General features: G+C 37.5%; 1 protein-coding gene across 2 annotated transcripts in view; it reads right to left on the reverse strand.

Moving 5' to 3' along the window:
• Positions 1-2,967: 2,967 nt before the first annotated feature.
• Positions 2,968-22,232, reverse strand: part of UTP20 (UTP20 small subunit processome component) — a 109,678-nt gene continuing 90,413 nt past the window's right edge. For both annotated transcript variants that reach the window (XM_058741642.1, XM_058741641.1), the window contains exons 45-62: positions 21,372-21,539; positions 19,831-19,997; positions 18,653-18,794; positions 17,193-17,309; positions 15,552-15,722; positions 15,187-15,318; positions 14,614-14,724; positions 12,935-13,014; positions 12,439-12,508; positions 12,129-12,311; positions 10,776-10,907; positions 10,194-10,326; positions 8,426-8,613; positions 7,626-7,697; positions 5,384-5,683; positions 5,049-5,175; positions 3,630-3,775; positions 2,968-3,350 (exon numbers count right to left, since the gene is read on the reverse strand). In XM_058741642.1, the coding sequence (XP_058597625.1) occupies positions 3,195-3,350; positions 3,630-3,775; positions 5,049-5,175; positions 5,384-5,683; positions 7,626-7,697; positions 8,426-8,613; positions 10,194-10,326; positions 10,776-10,907; positions 12,129-12,311; positions 12,439-12,508; positions 12,935-13,014; positions 14,614-14,724; positions 15,187-15,318; positions 15,552-15,722; positions 17,193-17,309; positions 18,653-18,794; positions 19,831-19,997; positions 21,372-21,539 (2,595 nt within the window). In that variant the 3' untranslated portion in view covers positions 2,968-3,194. The remainder of the gene's footprint in view (positions 3,351-3,629; positions 3,776-5,048; positions 5,176-5,383; positions 5,684-7,625; positions 7,698-8,425; positions 8,614-10,193; positions 10,327-10,775; positions 10,908-12,128; positions 12,312-12,438; positions 12,509-12,934; positions 13,015-14,613; positions 14,725-15,186; positions 15,319-15,551; positions 15,723-17,192; positions 17,310-18,652; positions 18,795-19,830; positions 19,998-21,371; positions 21,540-22,232) is intronic.

Here is a 22,232-nt window from a genome sequence, read left to right on the forward strand (position 1 = left end):
AACACCAGGGGTCCATTACCTGTCCCTGCCACAGTCTTTCTAGGTGTTGGCCTCTAGCCTCTTTCCTTCATACTTTTGGTCATTCAGATCAAATGAATGTGGCTTTTTCTTTTCACCTGTGAGACTTTTACTTTTTTTTTTTTTTAACTTGTTCCCCAGTACCCACTCTTAATTTGGTCTCTGAAGTATTTTCTGGAGGTCTTTCAGGCCCAGGTGTTCTCAGTGCTACATCTAATATTAACTGAGCATGTAATTAACTTTGTTTCATCGTTTCCAAATCACTCCGGATGTACAGACTGCCCTTTTCATATTTATATACTTAGAATCCAGTGTGGTGCCTGGCATATTACTGCACCTCAGAATATGTGCATGGTTGAAATAGTAGGTATATGTCAACTAGGGAAATAGTATCTCTCCCACCTATACTTGGGTTCCCTTCTGGTCAGTGGCACATGTCTGGTGCTGGGTTTATATCTAAGTGGCTAAGTACGCCCCCAGCCAGCAGTCTAGGAACACTGTGAGAATGTAAGTGTGGGGCAAGAGAGGCCCTGGCAGGCAGATGTTGCCCAGCACATTGCTCTTGCCATCTTGAATACTGAACGCACATGAAGTAGTAGCAAAGGCAAGCACTTGGATGATCCGGATCTGTTTTATCACAAGGAATAGAATATCACAAAGAGCATACATGTACTTTAATGTGGTATAAATTATGCGGTCCTTGTGTAGCAGGAAACAACTGTACAGGTAAGTTACAGGAGTTTGAGTGCTATTTATAAAAATCTACTGAATATTGTTTTGGAGAAGCTTGAAAATGGGAAAAGCACCAAACTTAGAACACATGAATTCTAGGCACAAATGGTCATTCCTTCAATTTTTTTCTTATAAAACAAGAGACTTGGACAGATCCTATCAAAGGTTTCTTTTAGTTCTAATATTCTATAACTCTGGTAGTTGTGCTATGTTGGGTGTTCACATTAAAAAAAAAAAATTGAGAGTGGTGGAATTTTGTTATTAGAATACGAGGTACACTTTAAGTTGTGGAAATGTAACCTCCTTGAAAGTAGGGACTGGATCTTTTTTTTTTTTTTTAATATTTTAATATTTATTTTTGAGAGAGAATGAGCAGGGGAGGGGTAGAGAGAGAGAGACAGAGGATCCAAAGAGGGCTCTGCAGTGATAGCAGAGTCTGATACAAGGCTTGAACTCATGAACTGTGAAATCATGACCTGAGCTGAAATCAGGAGCCACCCAGGCACTCCAAGGGACCGTATCTTACTGTTAGTATCTCTTGCATGTAGTGTGGTGCACTTGGCACATAGTAGGCACTCAGTAATTATTTACTAAATTGTGCTCAGTATCCTTGAGGATGTTTACTTTTCTTCTTCTTCTGAAATTTCCCTAAGTGTTAACTTTTGATTTTTTATTTTAAAAATTCTTATAAAAGCAGTACATATATTATAAATCACTTAGAATTAATTGAAATCAACCTTCTGTGATGCACCATGTTTATGCTCTTGGCACATTACAAACTCCTTGGAAGTGTGAGAACTCCTGTTTGAGACAAACTACATCAAAACACAGATGCTGAAGTTCAAGAATGTTTGAACATTTGATTTCTATGCCTTATGCTACATTCTGACTCCATATTTAGAAATTATAAAGAGCATAGGCTTTTAATCCTGGGTATGAATCCTGCAACCTGTATTACCCTTAGGTAAATTACTTAACCTGACTCTGTTTCTTCATCTGTAAAATAGGAACCAATTTTTAGGAAACTTGGAACAACACTGTAAAGACTAAAATGTTAACAGTGCCTGGCACATAGGATGGATCTTCTTCCTCCCTCTATTGAGCACTAAAGAATATTGCTTCCACATCAACTGTAGAGTGAGACCAAGATACCATTAATACCATATGGGTGAACAAGATAATGCTAGACTGTTTTCCAAAGTGGTTTATAAGTGTTCCCTTTGCTCCACCAAGCTTGCCAATATTTGATACTGTCAACTTTATCAATCTAAATGGTTCAATGGAATTTCATTCTGATGTTAATTTGCATTTCCTAATTATTAACTTGCATATTCCTAATAATTTCCTAATTATAAAAGACTGATTCAAAATATTTAACAACCAGACATAGCTGATAGAGGAGGACCCTCTACCAGTCTAGGTATTAATCTTGTAATTTTTGGTGTGGGGAAATAGGGAATCTAGGGACTTGGGTAGCCAGGGTAGCTTGAGTGTCTCAAGGCAGTGAGACATAAGTATATATATATGTACATAAAGTACGTAAGTACTTTAATATTTAAGAACTGTACAGCCACATCAGCTAAGTATTAATCTTTACTTCTTTTCTGTGCAATGACTATTTCTCTCCTGACACTTTTTCTATTGGGTTATCTTTGTTGATTCATAGTTACTCATTATATCCTGGATTCTACTAAATTCATTATCAGTATATGCTACATACCATATCCCTGGATTCTACTAAATTCATTATCAGTATATGCTACATACCATATCCCAGTTGTGTCTTACAAGCAGAAAATTCTTAATTTTCATGTAGAATTTATCACATGTTCACTACAGGCAGCACTTTTTTGTGACTTAACATTTGATATCTGACAGGGAAAAGTCCTCACCGTATTACCCTTTTTAAGAACATCATGGCTATTCTCGGCTTATCTTCTATATAAATTTTAGAATCCTCTTATTAGGATAATCTGAAGAAATCTTGGGATTTTACACAGATATGCCTTTAGCCAATGGGGTCTAACTTGGGAAGAACTAGCATGATATTAAATCTTCCTATCCATGAACACGGTTATTCCTCCATTTGTGCATATCCTTCTTTTAGTGCCCTTTGATAAAATTTTGTAATTTTCTCCCTAAAAGTATTGCAAATCATTTGATTTATTCCTAACTTCTATATTCTGTCTTGTTATCTTAAAGTGTGCTTAAAAAAAATAATTTGTAAGCTTTTTATTGCTTTTTTAGACAGTGAAGATACAGTAATATTGTGAAATGTTTTAATTTAAAAAAAATATGAGCATGATTATATTAAACTGTATAATATACAATCTATGCCACTGTAATTTAAATAATAAAATCTGCTGTGATTTCAGACCAGCAGATATACCAGGAAGTTCAGGCTTTGGGGTAAATGGAGATACTTTATCAGCAGAGGGAGCACATTACTCCAATATTGCTAAATCTTTCAGGCTGTGGCTCTTTTGTCTCTTGGCCTTATAGCCTGGACGCAGGAACTCTATCTTTCTCTTCTTGGCTTCACTTTTATTTTTGTGTTTCTTCAGCTTTTTCTTGGCAGCAATATCAGGATTAGTTACGAACTTGAAAAAAGAATAGAAATTTTATATTACTTTAAAAGTAAATGTTAAACCAATAAAAACCAAATGCAGAAATGGGCCATTTTGTTCACCTTTAAATATCACATATGCAGCACATTCCCATTTAAGAAAATCTGGAGCCCCACCTATAAAGTCCCCACTTCTCAAACACAGCCAATTCCTCTTTCCTCTCTGTGTTAAGTGCGACACACACACATGCACACACCTGTGGTTAAAAATATCTATTAAGGAACACGCTGTATTTTCAAACAGCAAACATACCTCTAAAGCCTTCCTCTTTTTCCGGAGTGCCCTTTTCTCATTAGCCTGTTTCTGTACAGAGGCAAAAGCTAAGGAGAAGCTCTCAAGCCCAACCAGCTTTTTGAGTAATTCTATGATTTCCTGCGATAGATTCTTCAGCAGAGGATCTGATCACACACAGAGTAATAATTAGTCATATAGGAAAGGACATATTTAACATCTATAAAATCAAGAACATGCAAAATTCAACCCCCTGTGGAATCATCACTTTTATCACCTGAACATTAAACACTGATCTAAAACCCTCTATGTTTCTGAGATGTGAAAAAAGGAAGTGTTGAGTAGGACACTTCCCAGCCACCACCACTCATCTGGGAGTCACTAAGAGTATCACAGACTCCATGAAGCCCACTTACCAGTGGAATCCTGGCTCAGAAGACACTAATTTGAGAAGCTGACAGAAACATTTTGGGTTACTTTATTAACCTGCTCAACTCTGCAGATGGGAAAGGTAAATATTTCTCTATGCCCCTTCTAATTCATGGGTCACAGATACTTAGTTCTGGCCACAGCTTTTTTTTTTTTTTTTTTTGGTTGTGGGGGGAGGTTAAGACTCCTGAGAAACTGACAAAAATCTTTGCTTTCCCACCCTTCCCTACCTTCTGTCTCCCAAATACACATAACCCACATATTTTTGTATTCAATTTCAGGGCAGCTGTTCTAGATTACAAAGTTTTCTTTGAATATTTCTTGAAGATAAGGACTAGGTCTTTTCTCCAATGTTGAACCCCCAGTACCTGGCAAATATTAGATGCTCAATAAATGCTGAATAATGAGAACCAAAGTGGACCTGGCCTTGACCATTGCTTTTTCCTCTCTGAGAGGAAGGAAATGTATAGTTCCTGCTTTGATACTCGTTTTATTTTAAAACTTAATACCTACTTTACCTCCTCTTTCCAACCCCCATTCCCTCTTTTCCTGTCATCAAAAGAGAATTTAGGATCAGTGAGGGAAATGTACAAATAAATGCCCAGGCAAGGAAAATGACATATAGGAAAAGTAAACAATATATTTTTAAAGTATTTCATACTTTTGCCTTACAGTTCACAATAAGAGAATACCATGACATTTTATTGTTCATTATTGTCCATAGCACTATGGGGTTTAGAACCACCTCAACTTATAGTTTCCTTTGAATATTTAATCTATGCTTAGGAGTAAAACATCTTTTAGGAGAGAAACATCACTCTTAGACACGAGGAAGCACACAGAAGGCAGTCGTAGATAAAACAAAGATGCCTTACTTGTTTGCTATTGTTTTGATACCTAGCAAGTTTTCTTAAAACTCTGGCAGGGAAGGAAGATAGAAAAGAAGGAAGCATTTAGGAGAGAAGTGAGGATCTCTAATGTACAAGTATTCAGAAAACAGGTTGCAGTTACCCTGGTCTGAATAGGTGCTGTTCAGTTCTCGGAACAAAGGAGCTATGATCACTGGGAGATACGGCTTCACCTTGTCTACTCCAAGATCCATTGCCACAGCTCCAAGAAACTTAAAGATGCATGTTCTCTGAAAGTACAGATCATTCATTGTTATCTGAAGTGTTTCTTTTATTGCAGCCATATAAACAATTCAGAAAAGGTCTCTTTGGGGGCAGATATTATTGCTGCAGTTTTTGGTTGAAGAGTTTCTAGAGATGTGGGAGGATTACTAATAACACTGAAATACTTTTTTAAAAAAAATGACTACTTTCAGGCATTCTGAACATTCACTGCACCTTTAAGGGGTTTCTAGGTGAGTAGGCAGCTTCCAGTTTTGCAATCCAGGACAACTTCTGGATCAACCACAGCAGTGTGGCTGGCTTGCTGGGCTCTTCCTTTGCCTCCTTGTTTTCTTCTTTGTCAGAGTCCATCTCCTCATCTGCACAGGACTTGCGTTTTCTTATTTTTTCTCTGGCTACACCATCTCCCAAAGCTGCTTGTTCTTCCATGTCTTCTTTTATCTCACCTTGCTTATCCTCAGAATCAGATTCCAGTAAATATAAGACTTTGGCTACAAATAACAAATTCTTAACAACCTTTAAAAAAGGAAGGGAGAGAAAGGGAGGAATTGGACTTTGATTTTGAAACAGATATGGCTCAGTAAAAAATAGGTATTCTACAATTAGGAAAAAACTCCCCCAAAACAGGTATTGCCACTATTAAACTGATGATTAATCCATTTTTTGATAATTCAGTTCTACCTTATAGTATACCCAAACCCATTTCCATGTAACTTATCTACTTGACCTAGTTCTACCTTTTAAGGTCACAAAGAATAAGTAAATAATTTCATTCTAGACTATCCATTTACATTTTTGAGAGAACTTTCGTCCCTCCTCTATTAAATTTCTTCATAGAAATAACAGTTTCCACTTATTGAGCACTGATTCTATATACAGCATTCTAATTCAACTTTAAAATATCACTATTAGATACTATTATCAGGATGAAAATCAAGGCTCAGAGTTACTGACTCACCCAAAGGCAAAGCAAGTCGTCAGCCAAGATTGAATGGTCTTTAGAATTCAAGCCTAAGTTCTTAAACACTGAGCTCTTCCTCAAATCATGTGATCCAGATAAATAGCCCAGGGACCAATTTGAGTCTTATAATAATGGTCCCATATAGTGAGTCCCTAACTCTGACATCCACGAAATCTCTGACATAGATATTTCACATTGATTACGTGATGGAGGAAGTCAAGTTGCTTTTGAGTTCCTTTACCATCCTGGCTGCTCTGTTGGGAGTGCTGTGTGCCAAAAGTTTCCTCCAAATGTAGTACTCAGAATCCCACATACTGTCCAAGGTTAGCTTGGCCATCGAGAATTCATGCCAAGATTATAATTTCCTTCTGGAAGCTTGGTCTCCCTAAAGACAGTCCCAGTTTTGGAGGCCTTTTCCCCTTGTGGCAGCCACTTCACAGTTAACTCACCGTAAGATCACAGTGAACTAAATTCCATTGATTTCTTTCATCCTGGGTTAGTACTAGTAAATCCCTTCCTGTCCCTAGTTTCCATGGTTGTATCTGTCAGCCTCTATTAAGACTGATATTTTGTGAGACACCACCTGCTATCTACCCTGGTAGGATTTCTTTGGCTTCACTTTGCTATCCACTGAATAGCTATCCATTCTTTCTCTGGCCCTGCCATATAATGAAGCATACTATATTTTCATATAAAAAGTAATGGAAATATCAGGGCTTATGGCATCCTACTTGAGATCACTCTTTGGATACAGTGTTCACCTAGCTTCTTGTGTCCCATCACTTAATCTGTATTGCTGCTCCATTGTGTCCATAATGACAAGAGTCACGAATAAGTGTCTTGCTCATACCAAGATAACACATCTGTGTATCTCATCTACCAGCCCGATGGCTTTATCAAAGGAGGAAAAAATAAAGAGAATAGACCTTACTCAAAAGTAATTTACATTTACTGCATATTTATACATGCTTCTCTATATTCACAGTTTACTTACAGTTACATTTTATAGTATGAAAACAAAGTTTTTAGTGATTTATCTGCCTTCAGTTAAGGATAGACAATTCTCACACCACACTGTAACATAACTATTACTGCTTTCTCTTCAACTTCCAGGGGTAAGGGAAAGAAATTCAGTACTGTAGTTCATTATAGGGACAATGAAAATCAACCAACCAACCAACCAAAGCCCTTCAAAGCTGGTCACAACGTTGAGTAGTTAAAACTGAACATGAAAAGATTAACAGTCAGCCTCTCACTGCACCATCTGTATTGGGCATTTTAAATGAAGCCAAGAATAACCCCAACATAGACTCCAGAGTTGATTAGATTTATAACTGAACATGTATTTCAGTGTATGCCTATATTTCATTTAATTTCCCAAGCATTAAAATAGGAAAACAAACCAACAAAACCCCCCACAAATACCAAATGTAAGCCTATTCCTAGACTTGGTAGAACAGATCCCTTCTATTAAACCAGGAGGATGACAATACTGACCTGTTCTCCTAGAGATTGATCTAAGAACTTGGAATGCAACTGATGGCAAGAGGCTAGGGAGATACTTTTCATCTGTGAAAAGAAAATGGACATTGGCAGACACTATGCAGGATATTTCTGATTGTTTTTAAAAAGTCCAAGTAACCAACCATAATAATATAACTGAAGTGCTAGATTTTGTTCTGAATAACTTGTATAGGTCTGGAGAGGGAAGGTCTCTACTTTCTACCTGCCCCAAACATTTTAGCTCAAATAAAGGGGATATTTTCAAGCTTTGGGGATATTAATAATCCCTCAGATTATTAGCAGGAAACTTTACAACAGTCCAGTATTTTCTTCCTTTTTTTCCCCCTCCATCTTCCAATCATTCACTATTTATGGAGTCTCCACTATGAGTCAGGCATTGTGTTGGGCCCTAGGAAATCAGAGATGGATGTAATGTGGTCTCTACCTAAGATTTTCATGAACATGATCTCAGTCATCAACAGGTTATGAAGGAGGCGGGATAGACAGTATTGCTCTCATTTTAATAAATCCTATTTTCCAGTGTTGATAAAGAACTTGAACCAATAATAGAAGATGAACAACAGAAGTGTACTAGACTGATAGTCTAAAAATTATCTTTGAAAAACCTTGGCCTTGAGGTTGACCCTTTCTAGTTCCCAGCACACCTACAGAAACGTGCAACAAGTTAGCTGTCAGAGTTTTTCCCAAGGGCCAACCCCCAAATAGTTACATGAACCAGAAGGAACATCTCACATAGATTACAAAGGAAAGAAAAGGTTTTAGAGAAATCTTACCTTTTGTTCAAGGTCATTTGTTAGAAATCTTACTGCTACAGGTTCTGAGAACTTCTTTTTAGTTGTTTTAGACTTCCATTTTCTAGTAAGTTCCTCTGGTTGGCAAGAGGCAAAGAGCAATCCAAAAATCTGGGCTGCAGTGAGCCACACCCAGCTGTGTGGATGTCTCAGGTGACAATGAACATAACCTAAGGGAACCAAAATGCATTTTCAGATGTCTCACAGCTTTCCCAACTCTTTGGTGGTAAATATGATTAGATTACGCATTCGCTATCTATTATGTGCTTGGATTTAGGAACCAAAGATGAACAACATCTTTTGGCTGTAACATTTACAATTTCTAAATTAGGTAATATAAATTTGTATACAGGCACATGTTTGTTCCTAATAGTTACTGAAATTGGTGGAGAGTTATCATTTATTGAGGCTTTCTGTGTGCCAGGCACAGGGCTCAGTGTGTTACATATGTTTCATTTAGACCTCACAATAGTTCTGTGACCTTACAACTGTCAGTTGCATTTTACAGATGAGGAAATGTTTCAGAGGGGCCAGATGAGGCACCATGCTGTAACAGGCAAAACCAGGCCTGGGCCCCAGCTTGATCTGGCCCCAAACCTTACACTCTTATGTTACATGGCCACTCTCCATATATTACACTTGGAAAATACAGTAGAAAAGCCTTGTGGGTTGTAGGGAACAAGATTAAAATTCTGGATGAACCATATCATATCTGAGTTTTAGTCTATGCTGTTATACATTTCATAAACATGGCTTTACTTTTGTTCTATATGTATTGTATTTTCTAATAATCTGGCCATGTCTCTGTGGAATCATACCAGAGTAGGCCGTATAGTAATTTAGTAATTTCCATAGGATCATGAATTCTTTTAAAACAGGTGGGTACTTAAAGCATTCATTCCAATGTCTGTTTCCTATTGGCTAATCAAGATTAAGTATGTTAAAGTAAAAATTCTAGGATCTTATTTGTTATTTAAAGAGCGATATACAGGGGCACCTGGGTAGCTCAATTGGTTAAGTGTCCAACTTTGGCTCAGGTCAAGATCTCATGGTTCTTGACTTTGAGCCCCGTGTTGGGCTCTGTGCTGACAGCTCAGATCCTGGAACCTGCTTTGGATTCCATGTCCCCCTCTCTCTCTGCCCCTCCCCTGCTCGTGTGCTCTCTCTCAAAAATAAATATATATATTAAAAAAAAGAGTGATAGACAAAAACTTAAATGTCTCACAAGGGTTAAATGGTTTACTAAATCATGGCATATTTGCATGGTGGACTATTTACAGCTATTTTAAAAAGCTTTCTACTGAGTGTGTTATAGTATAATAATATTCTTATTTAGGTACAAACAAGATATAAGTTTATATGGAATTATGCAATCTCTGTAAAAAAAAAAACAAAACCTGTGTCTATATATAACAAAAAGACAGACTGGATGGAAATATATACCAAATTAACACCAAGCAGCAAGGAAGACTTTGAAAAACTTTCCTTTCTTTTACTTTCCCATAATTAATATTCCTTCTTTTACAAATGAAATGTATTACTTGTGAAATCATAAACATATTATTTTTCCTAGAAACATTTTCACTATAATCAATTTGAAAGGGTCTTTCAAATCTTTTTCTCATGGACTTTTCCCCTGACATTATAGACTTTCTAAGTATTCATACTCTAATTCCCCAAATTGGTTTTTAGTAATTCTGTCACAACTAATGTGTTTGTTTTTAGATGTAAATAAAAAGGAAATACTTACTCCAGATTTTATTCAGCGTCTCGGAGGGCTTGGTAAACTGAATAATATTACATTCCTTGATGAGTTTACTAATCAGTGTAAGAAAACTAAACAGAAGGCGATCTGCAGCTTTTTCTTCAGTCTCTTCCATGATCTAAAAACAGGATGGATATAAATCCATTGAGACAACTTCAGGGTTTCTATCAGTACTACTGTTATTTTGGGTCAGTTTTTTGTTGTGGGTGCTGCCCTCTGCACTACAGGCTGATCTGCAGCATTCATGGTCTCTGCCCGCTAGATGCTAGTAGCACCCTCCACACTCCAGTTGTGACAACCACACATGTCTCCAGGTGTTGCTAAGTGTCTAGAGGGGTTGGCAGTGGGGTGGTGAAATCACCCTGCTGGAGAAACTTCGATCTTCACATACTATGGAAGATAACTTACTTTAAATCTCATTTTAAAAAAGAAGATCCAGCTACACTGAATTCTTGCTTTCATTAAGAAACATTTTTGAACACACATAATATTTAAGCTGTTAGCTAAACCACCTTAAGTAAAACTACAAAAATTAGCACAAGTTTTATTCTCTGGCAAATTACTTACATCTTTAAAGTTTTCAGGATCAATTTCCTTTTCAATCACAGGAAGAATAGTTCCAAGTCTTCTCTCAAAAGAGACTCCTTCACTTTCCACAAACAAGCCACAGATGAGGGCAGCTAGTTGCCTATTTAAGCTCTACCAAAAATAAACCACAGAAAGACAATGTTAATAACACAACTTGGTATGCCATTTCCAAATTCATAAAATAAAATGGGCATGACTCTGTCCTCAATATTTCTTTTGTTTTTTTAATTTTTTTCTTAATGTTTATTCATTTTTGACAGAGAGAGAGAGACAGAGCATGAGCAGGGGAGGGGCAGAGAGAGAGGGAGACAAAGAATGCGAAGCAGGCTCCAGGCTCCGAGCTGTCAGCACAGAGCCAGACACAGGGCTTGACCTCACGAACTGTGAGACTGTGACCTGAGCCGAAGTCAGACACTCAACCGACTGAGCCACCCAGGCACCCCTCAATATTTCTTTATAATGCCAGAAATCAATAGAATATGGATCTTTGGTGGCTTAAAATGAAAAATATAGAGAATCTTCATACCCAAGAATAACATTAAAAAAGGAATGGAACTCATTACCCACATTCTCCCATTTTAAATTAAAAAAAAAAAAATCAAGATGAGCACTGAATATACAGAATTGTCGAGTATCAATGTCGTACACCTGAAGCTAGTAACACTGTGTGTCAATTATATTTCAATAAAAAAAACTTAATTAAAAAACTGGAAGTTGCATACAATACCCCCCCCATTCTAACTTTAATATGTATTACAGTCAGTATTAAGATACAACACGTTTATATTCCACAAACATGGGCCACTGTTGGTGGCAAGTCAGCAAGTGGATATAATCACTGACAAACATTACATTTCATTAAATGAATATGCAAAACTGAAAACAAAGATATTCGTCATTGGGGACTGGTTAGATACATTCGATACATTCATATAGCAATGTCATTGGCTGACAATCATGTAGTGGGACTACAGGTGATTTTTATGTTACTCTCTATAACTTTTATTTCCTGAAGTTTTACTATAAGAATATATATATATTTTTAAAATTTTATTTCCAATATAGTTAACATACAGTTAGTTTCAGGTGTACAATATAGTGATTCAACAATTCTATACATTATTCAGTGCTCATCATAAGGATACTCTTTAATCCCTATCACCTACTTAACCCATTCCCCCCCCCACCCAGCCAAGAGTACATTATTAACATAATCTACTAAAAAAAATAAAATTTGGGAAAAATTCAACAATGTTTAAGATGTATTCTTATTTAAAGTGAATACCAAAAGCTAAGACTTTTCATTGAAATTTGACTAAAAGCAACCTTAACCTTTTTTGCTCCAAACCAGGTGGTAACCATATCAAAGAGCCAATCTTTTTTCTCAAGGTTGATTTTACTGAGTAAAGATTTGATTGTCATGGATGCCATCTTCTTGCACATGGCAGAATCATCGTTCACCATCATTAGACAAAGAGGAATAAAGAACATTCCACAGTTCTCATGGAGTAGTCCCTAGAAGAAAACAGGCAGTTAAGAGCACACTCAGACTGGAATTCTTATAGATGCCCAAACAAGGGAGGCTCCCTGTGGGCCCCCAGGGCTCAAGGGGAACATAGCTACAGTTTGTGATTCAAGGTACCTGAGGGAATGTGTCACAGAGATAGGAGATCATTTCCAAGGCAGACTCTCTCCCGGTCTCATGTTCATAACTAAGGCAAGAACATTAGTTAGACTTGTTAGTATCTTTTCAATTACCAATAACTGTTTTCAAAATTTTTAAACATTGTTTTAAGGTGTCAGTCTGTTTCTTAAAAAGTAGAAAAAAATATCCATGTTCCCAATTTTAATACTTAAGTAAATCTATCACGCTACTATTCAGCTTTAAATGTGATTCTGTTAGATTTTTACCATTCTCCTTAAATAGACTCTTAACGAAAATCAGTGGTCAGACCAAATTCGAAAAGCAACTTACACAACTGTCACATGAAGCCATGCACACTGTTTGATAATCAAGTCAATGATTCAAATGATAACACCCTCAGATGTTTAGATTTTGTCATTTTCCAGACAGGTGCCACAATAAAATGAGAGGAAACTACTCTTCTGCCCCTATGTAGTTTATGGCTTAAACTTACTTGAGTTGAGCAAGCATGAATTCCAAGTTTGGTCTTAATTTGTCACCCAGGGGATAGTCAAGAATATATTTCAGAAAAACCTAGGAACAGAAGTCACATAGATGATTATTGGGGTCCTATCTCTCTAGGATTTCTGCTTCCTAACCTGCTGATACACTGTTCAGTTACAAAGACCTTTCAGAAGACTGATCAATCCTCCTGAGTCAACTGCATGCTTTCCTTTCTTCTCCTACTTCACTTACTCAGGTCCTGCCCCAAGTGCCTGATTAAAAGTCCTAGCCTACCACTGGCATGGTTGTTTTGGGCTCCAGATCTAAGCTTACGTGTTGGAAGCTCCTCTCTTCCATAGGTAGTGTGGTATGGTGGACTGAGTACGGACTGTGGTTCACCCCTGTATTTCCCCTTGAATAAGAATGACAATGATGATTGATATTAATACAGATAATACTAATTCATTTATTAATTATACGTCAATTAATTCTATATGCCAAGCACTGTGCTAAGTGTTCCTCAGTTAACTGTCATCACTTTCTTGGAAAGTAGGGGATATTATCCCCATTTTACAGATGAAGAGAATGAAGTTGGCACAGAGAGGTGAGTAACATGCTCAGGTGACAGTGCCAGAATTCCATGCCTGGTTTATCTTCTTTCAAACCATTGTACTAATTTATTAATAAAAGTAATTAATAAAATAATATAAGTATTTATACATAAGCTATTATATATCAATAGCTTTCTGCTACTGGAATAAAGCCCTAAATAAATCTTTAACAAGTACACGAGGTCTTGCCTGACCTGGCTCCCTTCTCCACCTCACTTAACCTTCATTTATCTCCTCTAATAAGTGAGGCCCTTACCTACCTCAAGGCTTACCTTCCTTAGGCATTGGCTGCTCCCTTCACCTGGAAAACTAAGCCTTTTTCTTCCTTCACATTTCTGCTGACAAGCCAATCCTCAGGAGAGCCCTTCCTGATTCTAACACCAGGGTGGTCCTCAACCTGATCATATGTTCTTATCATCTACTCTTCCATATTTTGTCAATTCTAAGAAGCAGTTTTTCACATTTTAACATATCTGAAATTGGGATGTATCTTAAAATTGATGGCATCTTACCACTGTGTCATAGTGTTTTCTTTCTTTGAAGTATATAAATAAAGGTATGTCTTATAAATAATGAAATATGACAGTGCTTTCTCCCTCCTGGCACTTAGGATGCCTGTAATTAAATACCTGTGGAATTTTTGCTTTGTGCCTGTGTACTTTAAAATTTCACTATCTGACAGGGACTATAAAAATTTTGTTGACTGCTTTTCCAGCAGCACCTGGCACATAGTAATATGCATAATAAGTAGTTGATGACTGGACCAATGGATGGAAATATTTGGTGCAGGCTATCATGCTACAGAAGGAAAATATACATCTTTATCCATTTGAAACATTCCACATATGATGGGTTATTCTCAAAATGCTCTTTGTTAACTGAAATGCCCTTAAGGCAGAGCAGACATGCTTCTCATACTTGTTAAGTAAATGGGTTCTTGAATCTCAGAATAAAGCAACAATGTGACACAAAATTATCTTCAGAATTCAGTCAATGTTGACATCTGTCTATCTAAATATGGAACAGAGAAGACAGGACCCAACACTTGCTATGGGAATAAGGCCTCTTCTCTACAAACCTGTCTGCATTGGACTCTGACAGGTTCACTTTGTGCAGAAATTGCCAACTTGGATACTTTCCGCATGACATCATCGATTTCTGGGACTAACAACTTCCTTGATAAAATGGCCTAAAATAAAAAAGGAAAACATCTCATTTTATGTTCTACTGCAGATGGTTGTAAGCTGATGCACTGTTAAAGCAGTCATAGGCAATTTTCAAAAATAATGAAAGTAACCTTCAAGAGAAAAAAAACATACACTTAAAAATGGTTAAAATAGTGACTTTTGTTTTATGTATTTTATAATTAAAAAAAGAAAAAAGCTCCACAAAGTCCAATACAGTAAATACAAGCATTTTTTAAACTTTCCTCTACTTTTATAGAAGGCTCTGGAAGTGTTAATTGAATTCATGTTCAAACATTTTAATAAGTAGGTATGTTAGATTACCATTAATCCATCAAAATCATCACAATGTTTATAAATTAATTTTGGAAATCCACAGCTAGTCAAAATACTTTGTTCCACATTATTCTAAGTATCTAATCTGAGGCACATAAACTGTAAAATCCAACATTCTGGTGATACCATACCTTCAGAAGACCAAATGCAGTGGCCTGTCTTGAAGTATCATAAATGTCTTCTTCAGCATATGCTAGTAGAACTTGAAGCTGCTTTTCAGTTATCTGGTAAGACTTCACTTTCTTCACAACTATGGTCACACACTGTAAATTAAACTAGTCAGGTTAATAGCCAGGACATCCCACGAATGAAGAATCAGTGAAATGGTAAGGCCTTAATACAACATCAATGCTTTTTCACACAGGATACCAACCCTCTGGCCTTAGCAAATTAATCTGGAAAAAATTCTGAACAGGACCAAAGGACAATGAGGAAACCTAAGTTTGATGTTAAACCTGGTCCTGGCTCTTTCGAAGTATAACTAAAAACACCTCACCTTGAAACAATTTACCACCAGGTGGAAGTTCTGGCCCCTGGCAGCTCCAAGTTTTGCATAGTCCTTCAGCAACAGGAAGAGGTGTTTTGTCAGCTGTTCTGCTTTTGTTTCTATGGAAGGCAGAGGGAACCTCAAGACCCAGATCAGGCACTGTAAAGCACCTGTGATCACCTGAAAAACAAAACCAACCAATTTATGTAGTGATCAAACCCAACAGTCAAGCGCCTGAGGCTGTGTAGACTCTATAAGCAATCAAGTTGAAAAATGAAATACTCTGCTCAGCTCACTCTAGAAGAACCATATACCAAAAGCATAAGAAGAGGGAGATTTCCTATTCCCTGTGGTAGAACTTACTGCTTCTCTAAGGCACATAAAGGTGATGCAAGTAAATAAGAAAGAGTGCACCATATTCTTAACCTATATGAGTCAATGACTGGAAGAACTGGCCAATTTATTTATTTTCAATGTTTTTATTTTTTATTTTTGAGAGAGAGAGCAGGGGAGAGGCAGAAAGAGAGGGAGAGAGAGGATCCCAAGCAGGTTCTGCACTGTCAGCACAGAGCCCAATGTGGGGCTCAAACTCATGAACTGTAATATCATGACCTGAGCTGAAATCAAGAGTCAGATGCTTAACCGACTGAGTCACCCAGGCATCCTGAATTGGCCAATTTCAGCAACTTTTTTTTGTGTCTGGAAAGATACATTATAAATGACTTTTCTATTTTCTAGAATGGTACCTTAATCCATTCTAAGCAACTGTATACAAGGCACTCTAAAAATCAGAATTACAAAGATAAAGAGAACACCGTCCCTCTATTTAAAGAGCAGACAGCTGGCTAAGAAATTAAGCATGAGAACAATACACTACAATTTAATATAGTTAAGTGCTGTGCAAAAGATATGAAAAAAGTGTGCTGGGACCAAGCAATGACATGAGAATCCTTGACCTCCAGCTCAAACCTTAGAGACTGCTGAGATCAGTTACTTCACCTAGTTCAGCTGTGCCTAATAGACCCACACTGCTCTGGTTGCTGTAAGGTCTTCTTGGGCTGGATTAGAGATGAAGCCATAGAGGAAAGGTCTCTGGAGTCACAAAGGCCAGGGCTTATAATCCCAGCTCTGCAGTTTATTACCTATTCAACTACAGAGATGTTACTTAACTTCCTGGCACCTTCACTATAAGACAGGCAGTCAGGAAACGGGAGATGTGTTGGCTCTGGAGTCTGACGGACTGCTATCCTAGGTCTGTGATCTAGGCCAAGTCAGCTGATAGCCTACTTTTCTCACTGATAAAACAGAAGCATTAATAATATGTGCTTCATAGGTTGGTATGAGGATTCACACCAGTGAGGGCAGTAGTGACGAGGATGATGGAGATGATCAGTGCTGACATGGTGACACCATTACTCAGCCTCATGATGTTGCAAGGACCCAATGAAATAAGTATAATGTATCTACCAGAGCCTGTAAAACTGTTGAAAGCTATCCAAATATATGGTTGGAAAGCAACGTAATGTAGGGAACAGAAGTAGTTCACAGTTTCATAAAGCCACTTAAAAATTCCATCATCTTGTGAAGTACAAGCCTAAAAGTTCTGGGTATTTTGTGCAACACAGTTCTCATGAAGGAACAGAAGCTCACCTTCACATCCATGGAAACCAGGCAGTCTATGAGGAGAGAGACAAAAGGATCCAACATTTCCAGAACAGGTTCACTTGAAGACTTGATCTTGGAAGTCTTTAGACTCAGATGTAGCAGCTAAAAGATTCAAAAAGATATTTCATACCAGTTGCCCATAAGACCAAATGAGTTAGGTAAAGGTAAAATGATTTTGAGAGAAACATGAAACATTAAGATGCTTCCATTTGAAGCAACAAAAATTCTGAAGGAATGGTAAAGGGCCTGGGGGACTCTCAGTAAGTGAAGAAGGTGGGAGTTCACTGTGCACTGAGATGCTGAGTTCATTTACCAAATGATTACTCAGGATTTACTTTGATTCGAGGCACTGGGTTGGCACACGGGGCACAGCAATGATCAAGATGAACATGGTTCCTGCCTGATGGATCTTAACCAGGAAGAGAGACTCTAGCAAATAATTAACTGTAAATGCAGTGTGCTTTGGGAGTTCTGTGGGGACCCTGGTAAAGGGAGGAGCCCGTGGTGAAGTCCTGGAGTGACAGAGTATGGAGACTATGAAACTGAAGGGAAGCCAGTGTGGCTGAGCTGTGTGTTGGGAATGGTACAATACAAGGTTTGGCCCCTGCAGCCCAGATGAAAGACCAGGCTCTCAAGAAAAATGGGAGCCAATGAAGGTAATAAAAAGGAAATAAAACGATCAGATTTGTGTTTTTAGACGCTTGCGTCTTTTTTTTTTTTTTTTTTTTTTTTAAATATTTTTTTAACGTTTATTTATTTTTGAGACAGAGAGAGACCCAGCATGAATGGGGAAGGGTCACAGAGAGAGGGAGACACAGAATCCGAAACAGGCTCCAGGCTCCGAGCCGTCAGCACAGAGCCCGACGCGGGGCTCGAACTCATGTACAGAGAGATCATGACCTGAGTTGAAGTTGGACGCTTAACCAACTGAGCCACCCAGGGGCCCCTAGACGCTTGCGTCTTTAAAAAAAATTCAAAATAATTTAGAGATGCCCATGGGCAAATCAAAGTGAACCCATAATAAATGTTAGGTCAGAATCATTAATCCTGAGACCATTATATCATCAAAGTAAGTACTAGAAGAGAGAAATGGTAAATGACCAATGCACCTTTAAAAAAATGGCCCAGGGGCACCTGGGTGGCTCAACTGATTACGTGTCCAACTCTCGATCTCGGCTCAGGTCATGTACTCATGGTTCATGGGATTGAGCCCCACATCAGGTTCTACGCTGACAGTGTGGAGCCTGCTTGGGATTCTCTCTCTCCCTCTCTCTCCGCCCCTCCCTTGCTCACGCTCTCTCTCCCTCTCAAACTAAATAAACAAACAAACAAAAAAAATAGCCTGTAATTTATTTCTGATAAGGCATTTACAGTGGGAATGAGCAGAGGACTACAAGGCACACTCACTGTGGGCAGCAAATCACACTTTAAGGGTTAATTCTTACCCGAAGTCCAGACTCAATAAATATGTGCATGTTGGTTTTCCTGCTCACAACAGCTTTCTGCCCACCTCGAACTGGAGTTGGGGGGAGCAGAAGACAGCTCTGGGGTGGCAGACGTGGATCCAGTGCAGGGGCTGCTGGGTTTCTGTCAATCACAAAGGAAAAACAGGGGCAAGAACACTGTATGCTGCACTCTAAGTCACGTGACCCTGTCTGGTGACTGGAGTCCAGCACTAAGTAGTATGCTATTCACTGTGGGCTTTTTTTCTCCTTCAACCATGAGAAAAAGATTATTAGGTTGTTGATCAAGGCTGTAGAACAACCCCAAAAACAGAAATCAGATTGATGAACACACGTTTAAATTAAGATGAACAGTAAAAGGACACTCCCTTGATGTTTGAAAACAAATGCCAAGGAGTTTCTTTTAGAACACAAAAGCAAAATCCAAAGGAGGTATTTTAAAACCTTTTCAGGTCTAGATATCTATTTAATCAGAAGAAAAGCTATGTATTTAAAATCTATCCTAACTTTGATTCAATAAATAACATAACTGGCTGCTGTCACAGCTAACTTACTCATTTATCAGAAAATCATCTCATGCTGAGATTTATCACCTGGAAGGGCTTTAGCCCAAACACCACAAAGGAGAACTGTCTCATAACTCAAATATATATAGCATATATTATACAAGTATGTAATTGTATATGTATTAATTATGTATACAATTATATGTACACATAAATAATTGTACATGTATTATAAATTATCTAATTGTATAATATATGTGAACATGCATATGCAGTAAAACCTTGGTTTGTAAGCATAATTCATTCTGGAAAACATGCTTGTAACCTGAAGCATTTGTATATCAAAGTAAATTTCAAGAACCGTTGGCTCAGTTGTGATCATGTGATATATGGCATCAGGTACTACTTATATTGCAAGACATCACTCTTTTATCAAGTTAAAATTTATTAGAAATGTTTGCTTGTCTTGCAGAACAAGTTACTCGCAATCCAAGGTTTTACTCTGTGTGTGTGTGTGTGTGTGTGTGTGTGTGCTTTAAATTTAACTAATTTAAATTATTAAATTAACCCACTTAAGAGTAAATGAAAACTGAATGGCTTATCAGAAGCAAGCACCCAAGGATGGTTGTTTTTTTTTTTTTCTTTCAAACTTACTTTTCTTTCTCTGTTAACAGGGGAAGATTTTCACTGACCAACCCATAACTGAGCAATAGTATGGATTCTGCCGTCATTTCTTGATTTACAATTAATCCTGCTATGATTCGGCGCAAGGTTTCATGAACTTTCCGGGCCAGTTTTAAACTCGTGGTATTTTGTAAGATCTAAAGGCAAACATAAATGTCATGTTGAGATAACACAGAACTGCCTTTTTGTTTGTTGTGATGGTAGTTTTTAAAAAATACATTTCATTTTTAATATAGGTTTTTTTTTTCTAATTAAAAAGAAACATCCTTAATAAAATTTCAAACAGAGCATACAAAGTAACATTTACACATACTGTCAATCCCAGAGACAACCACTATCAGCATCATGTATGTCTCTGGATTTCTCTGTGCTCTCTGTTGGTGAGACCTCAGGGCACAGGACTGGAGACATGATGTGATACATCGAAGACATCAACCCTGTAAGTGCATCATAGGCAAGCACATGCACATATACAACATTAACAAAATGCAGTCAGTACTCATCTGAAACCATGCTAACAGTGCTGTGATGGCCAAGCCTCAGGGTTTGATATTAGTCATTAGGCCGAATCATAGGAACTAAATGGGAATCTAGGACCATCAACATCAACAAAACCCTCAGCACTTTATAAATATTCCTTTGCACAGGACACGGTATTAATAACTTTAACTATCTTGGAGCGACTTGATAATATACATGGAAAATACATGTGCTGTGTTAATTCTTTTTCATCCTCAAAACATACCTAACATTCTCAGGTTTAGATAAGATTAATGCATTGTAGAAAAAATTATGGAGTTATTCTGACACCAAAACATTTGGAATTAAGGTTAATTCATGTCATTAAATAGTGTTTTGCTCTAGTTTTTGTGCATAAAATTATAATAAAGTGAATTAGTAACATTTGTTGAGTGTTCACCCCTACATTAGGCACAGAGAACATTATGAAGGTAAGTAAACTACAGTCCCTGCTCGACAGGAGCAGAATGAAAACAGTGCAAAGAATGTAAGCTTTGGATCAGAAAGATCTACAAGTAACGTTTTACTTTCCTCCTTAATCATGACCCTTCTACCTTTTGTTGAGCCTACATTTTCTTATCTGTAAGATGAAAGTACCATTGATCTCAGAGTGGTTGTGCAGATTAGAAGAGATCATGAAACACGATGCTGAGAACATAATATATGTTCAACAGATGTCACTTTTCTCCCTCTTGGCAATCTGGGAGCAGCAATCTGTCTTCAAAAGCTATGTTCTTAGCTGCTGACTTGAGCCAACTATAAAATTCACTTGAATTTCAATTTTTTGTTTCTGCATCACATGGTTTACATCCGGGAATCTGGTTCTTAGTTTAGAATGCCACCTAGGGCTGCCAGCTAGTGGCCATGTGGTATCCATGCCCTTCGTACCAAATGAAATCCTGGTGGTCAAGTGCAGCATTACTGCATGGGTCGTTTTAAGAACTCATGATGCTGTAATGTGGGGATCTCCTGTACTGCATTCAAGTCCTTACCTCTTTTAATGGAAGGATAAGTTTTGTAACCTGATCTTTCCCTACAAACTTGCCCAGGATTTCGTAAGAATCGTAACTCTTGCTTCTTCGTGCCTCCATGACTTTGGAGAGGATCTGCTTCACTTCCTTCTCTTCAGCAATGGCACCAAACAACTCATGGTTAAAAATCTTTGAAAGAAAAAAGCCAAATGGCAATTATGTGTAATCAGCAGGATATGTCAACATAAGCAGTCTCTGATACATCCAGATCAGAGGAAAACAAGTTGGACAGGACTGAAATTAGATGGCAGGAATTTCTATTAGATTTCACTTTTTCAAGGCAGTTCAGGGACCAATTACTGAAAGACAAGCAAATACCGCAACACCTGAAGGTTTTTACTAAGGGGAAATAAAAGAGTGCTATATAGATTTACATATATGATTGTATAATATAAGAGACAGGTACTTCCTCTTGGATATTACCGAAGAGTAGCCTCATTTCCCTTTAAAAACTGATGATATTTGTAACTTATCAAAACTGATGTGTTTAATTCAAAATGTTTAAATACGTACATTTTTAAATGAATGAACAAAGGCAGTATGGCGAATTTAGTCTCTTCCTAATCTCACCCCCCAAATTATCACATGATCAATTTTAAAAGCTGATGGTTATTAAATTTTTCACTACTGTACGTAAAGCTCTGGTGCACGTATTTTTATATAAACCCCAGACTAAATACATCTCAGATTCTTAAAAGTGGTCGATATTTTTGCTTATTTTAAAGCTCCTGATACACAACATCAACTTTCCTCCCAGAAAGGTTATACCAAAACTCATGACCTACTAGCAATGGTAGAGAGTCCACCTCACTTCACCTGAGT

The sequence above is a fragment of the Neofelis nebulosa genome, chromosome 8 (genome assembly GCF_028018385.1).
Source record: "Neofelis nebulosa isolate mNeoNeb1 chromosome 8, mNeoNeb1.pri, whole genome shotgun sequence".
NCBI lineage: Eukaryota > Metazoa > Chordata > Mammalia > Carnivora > Felidae > Neofelis > Neofelis nebulosa.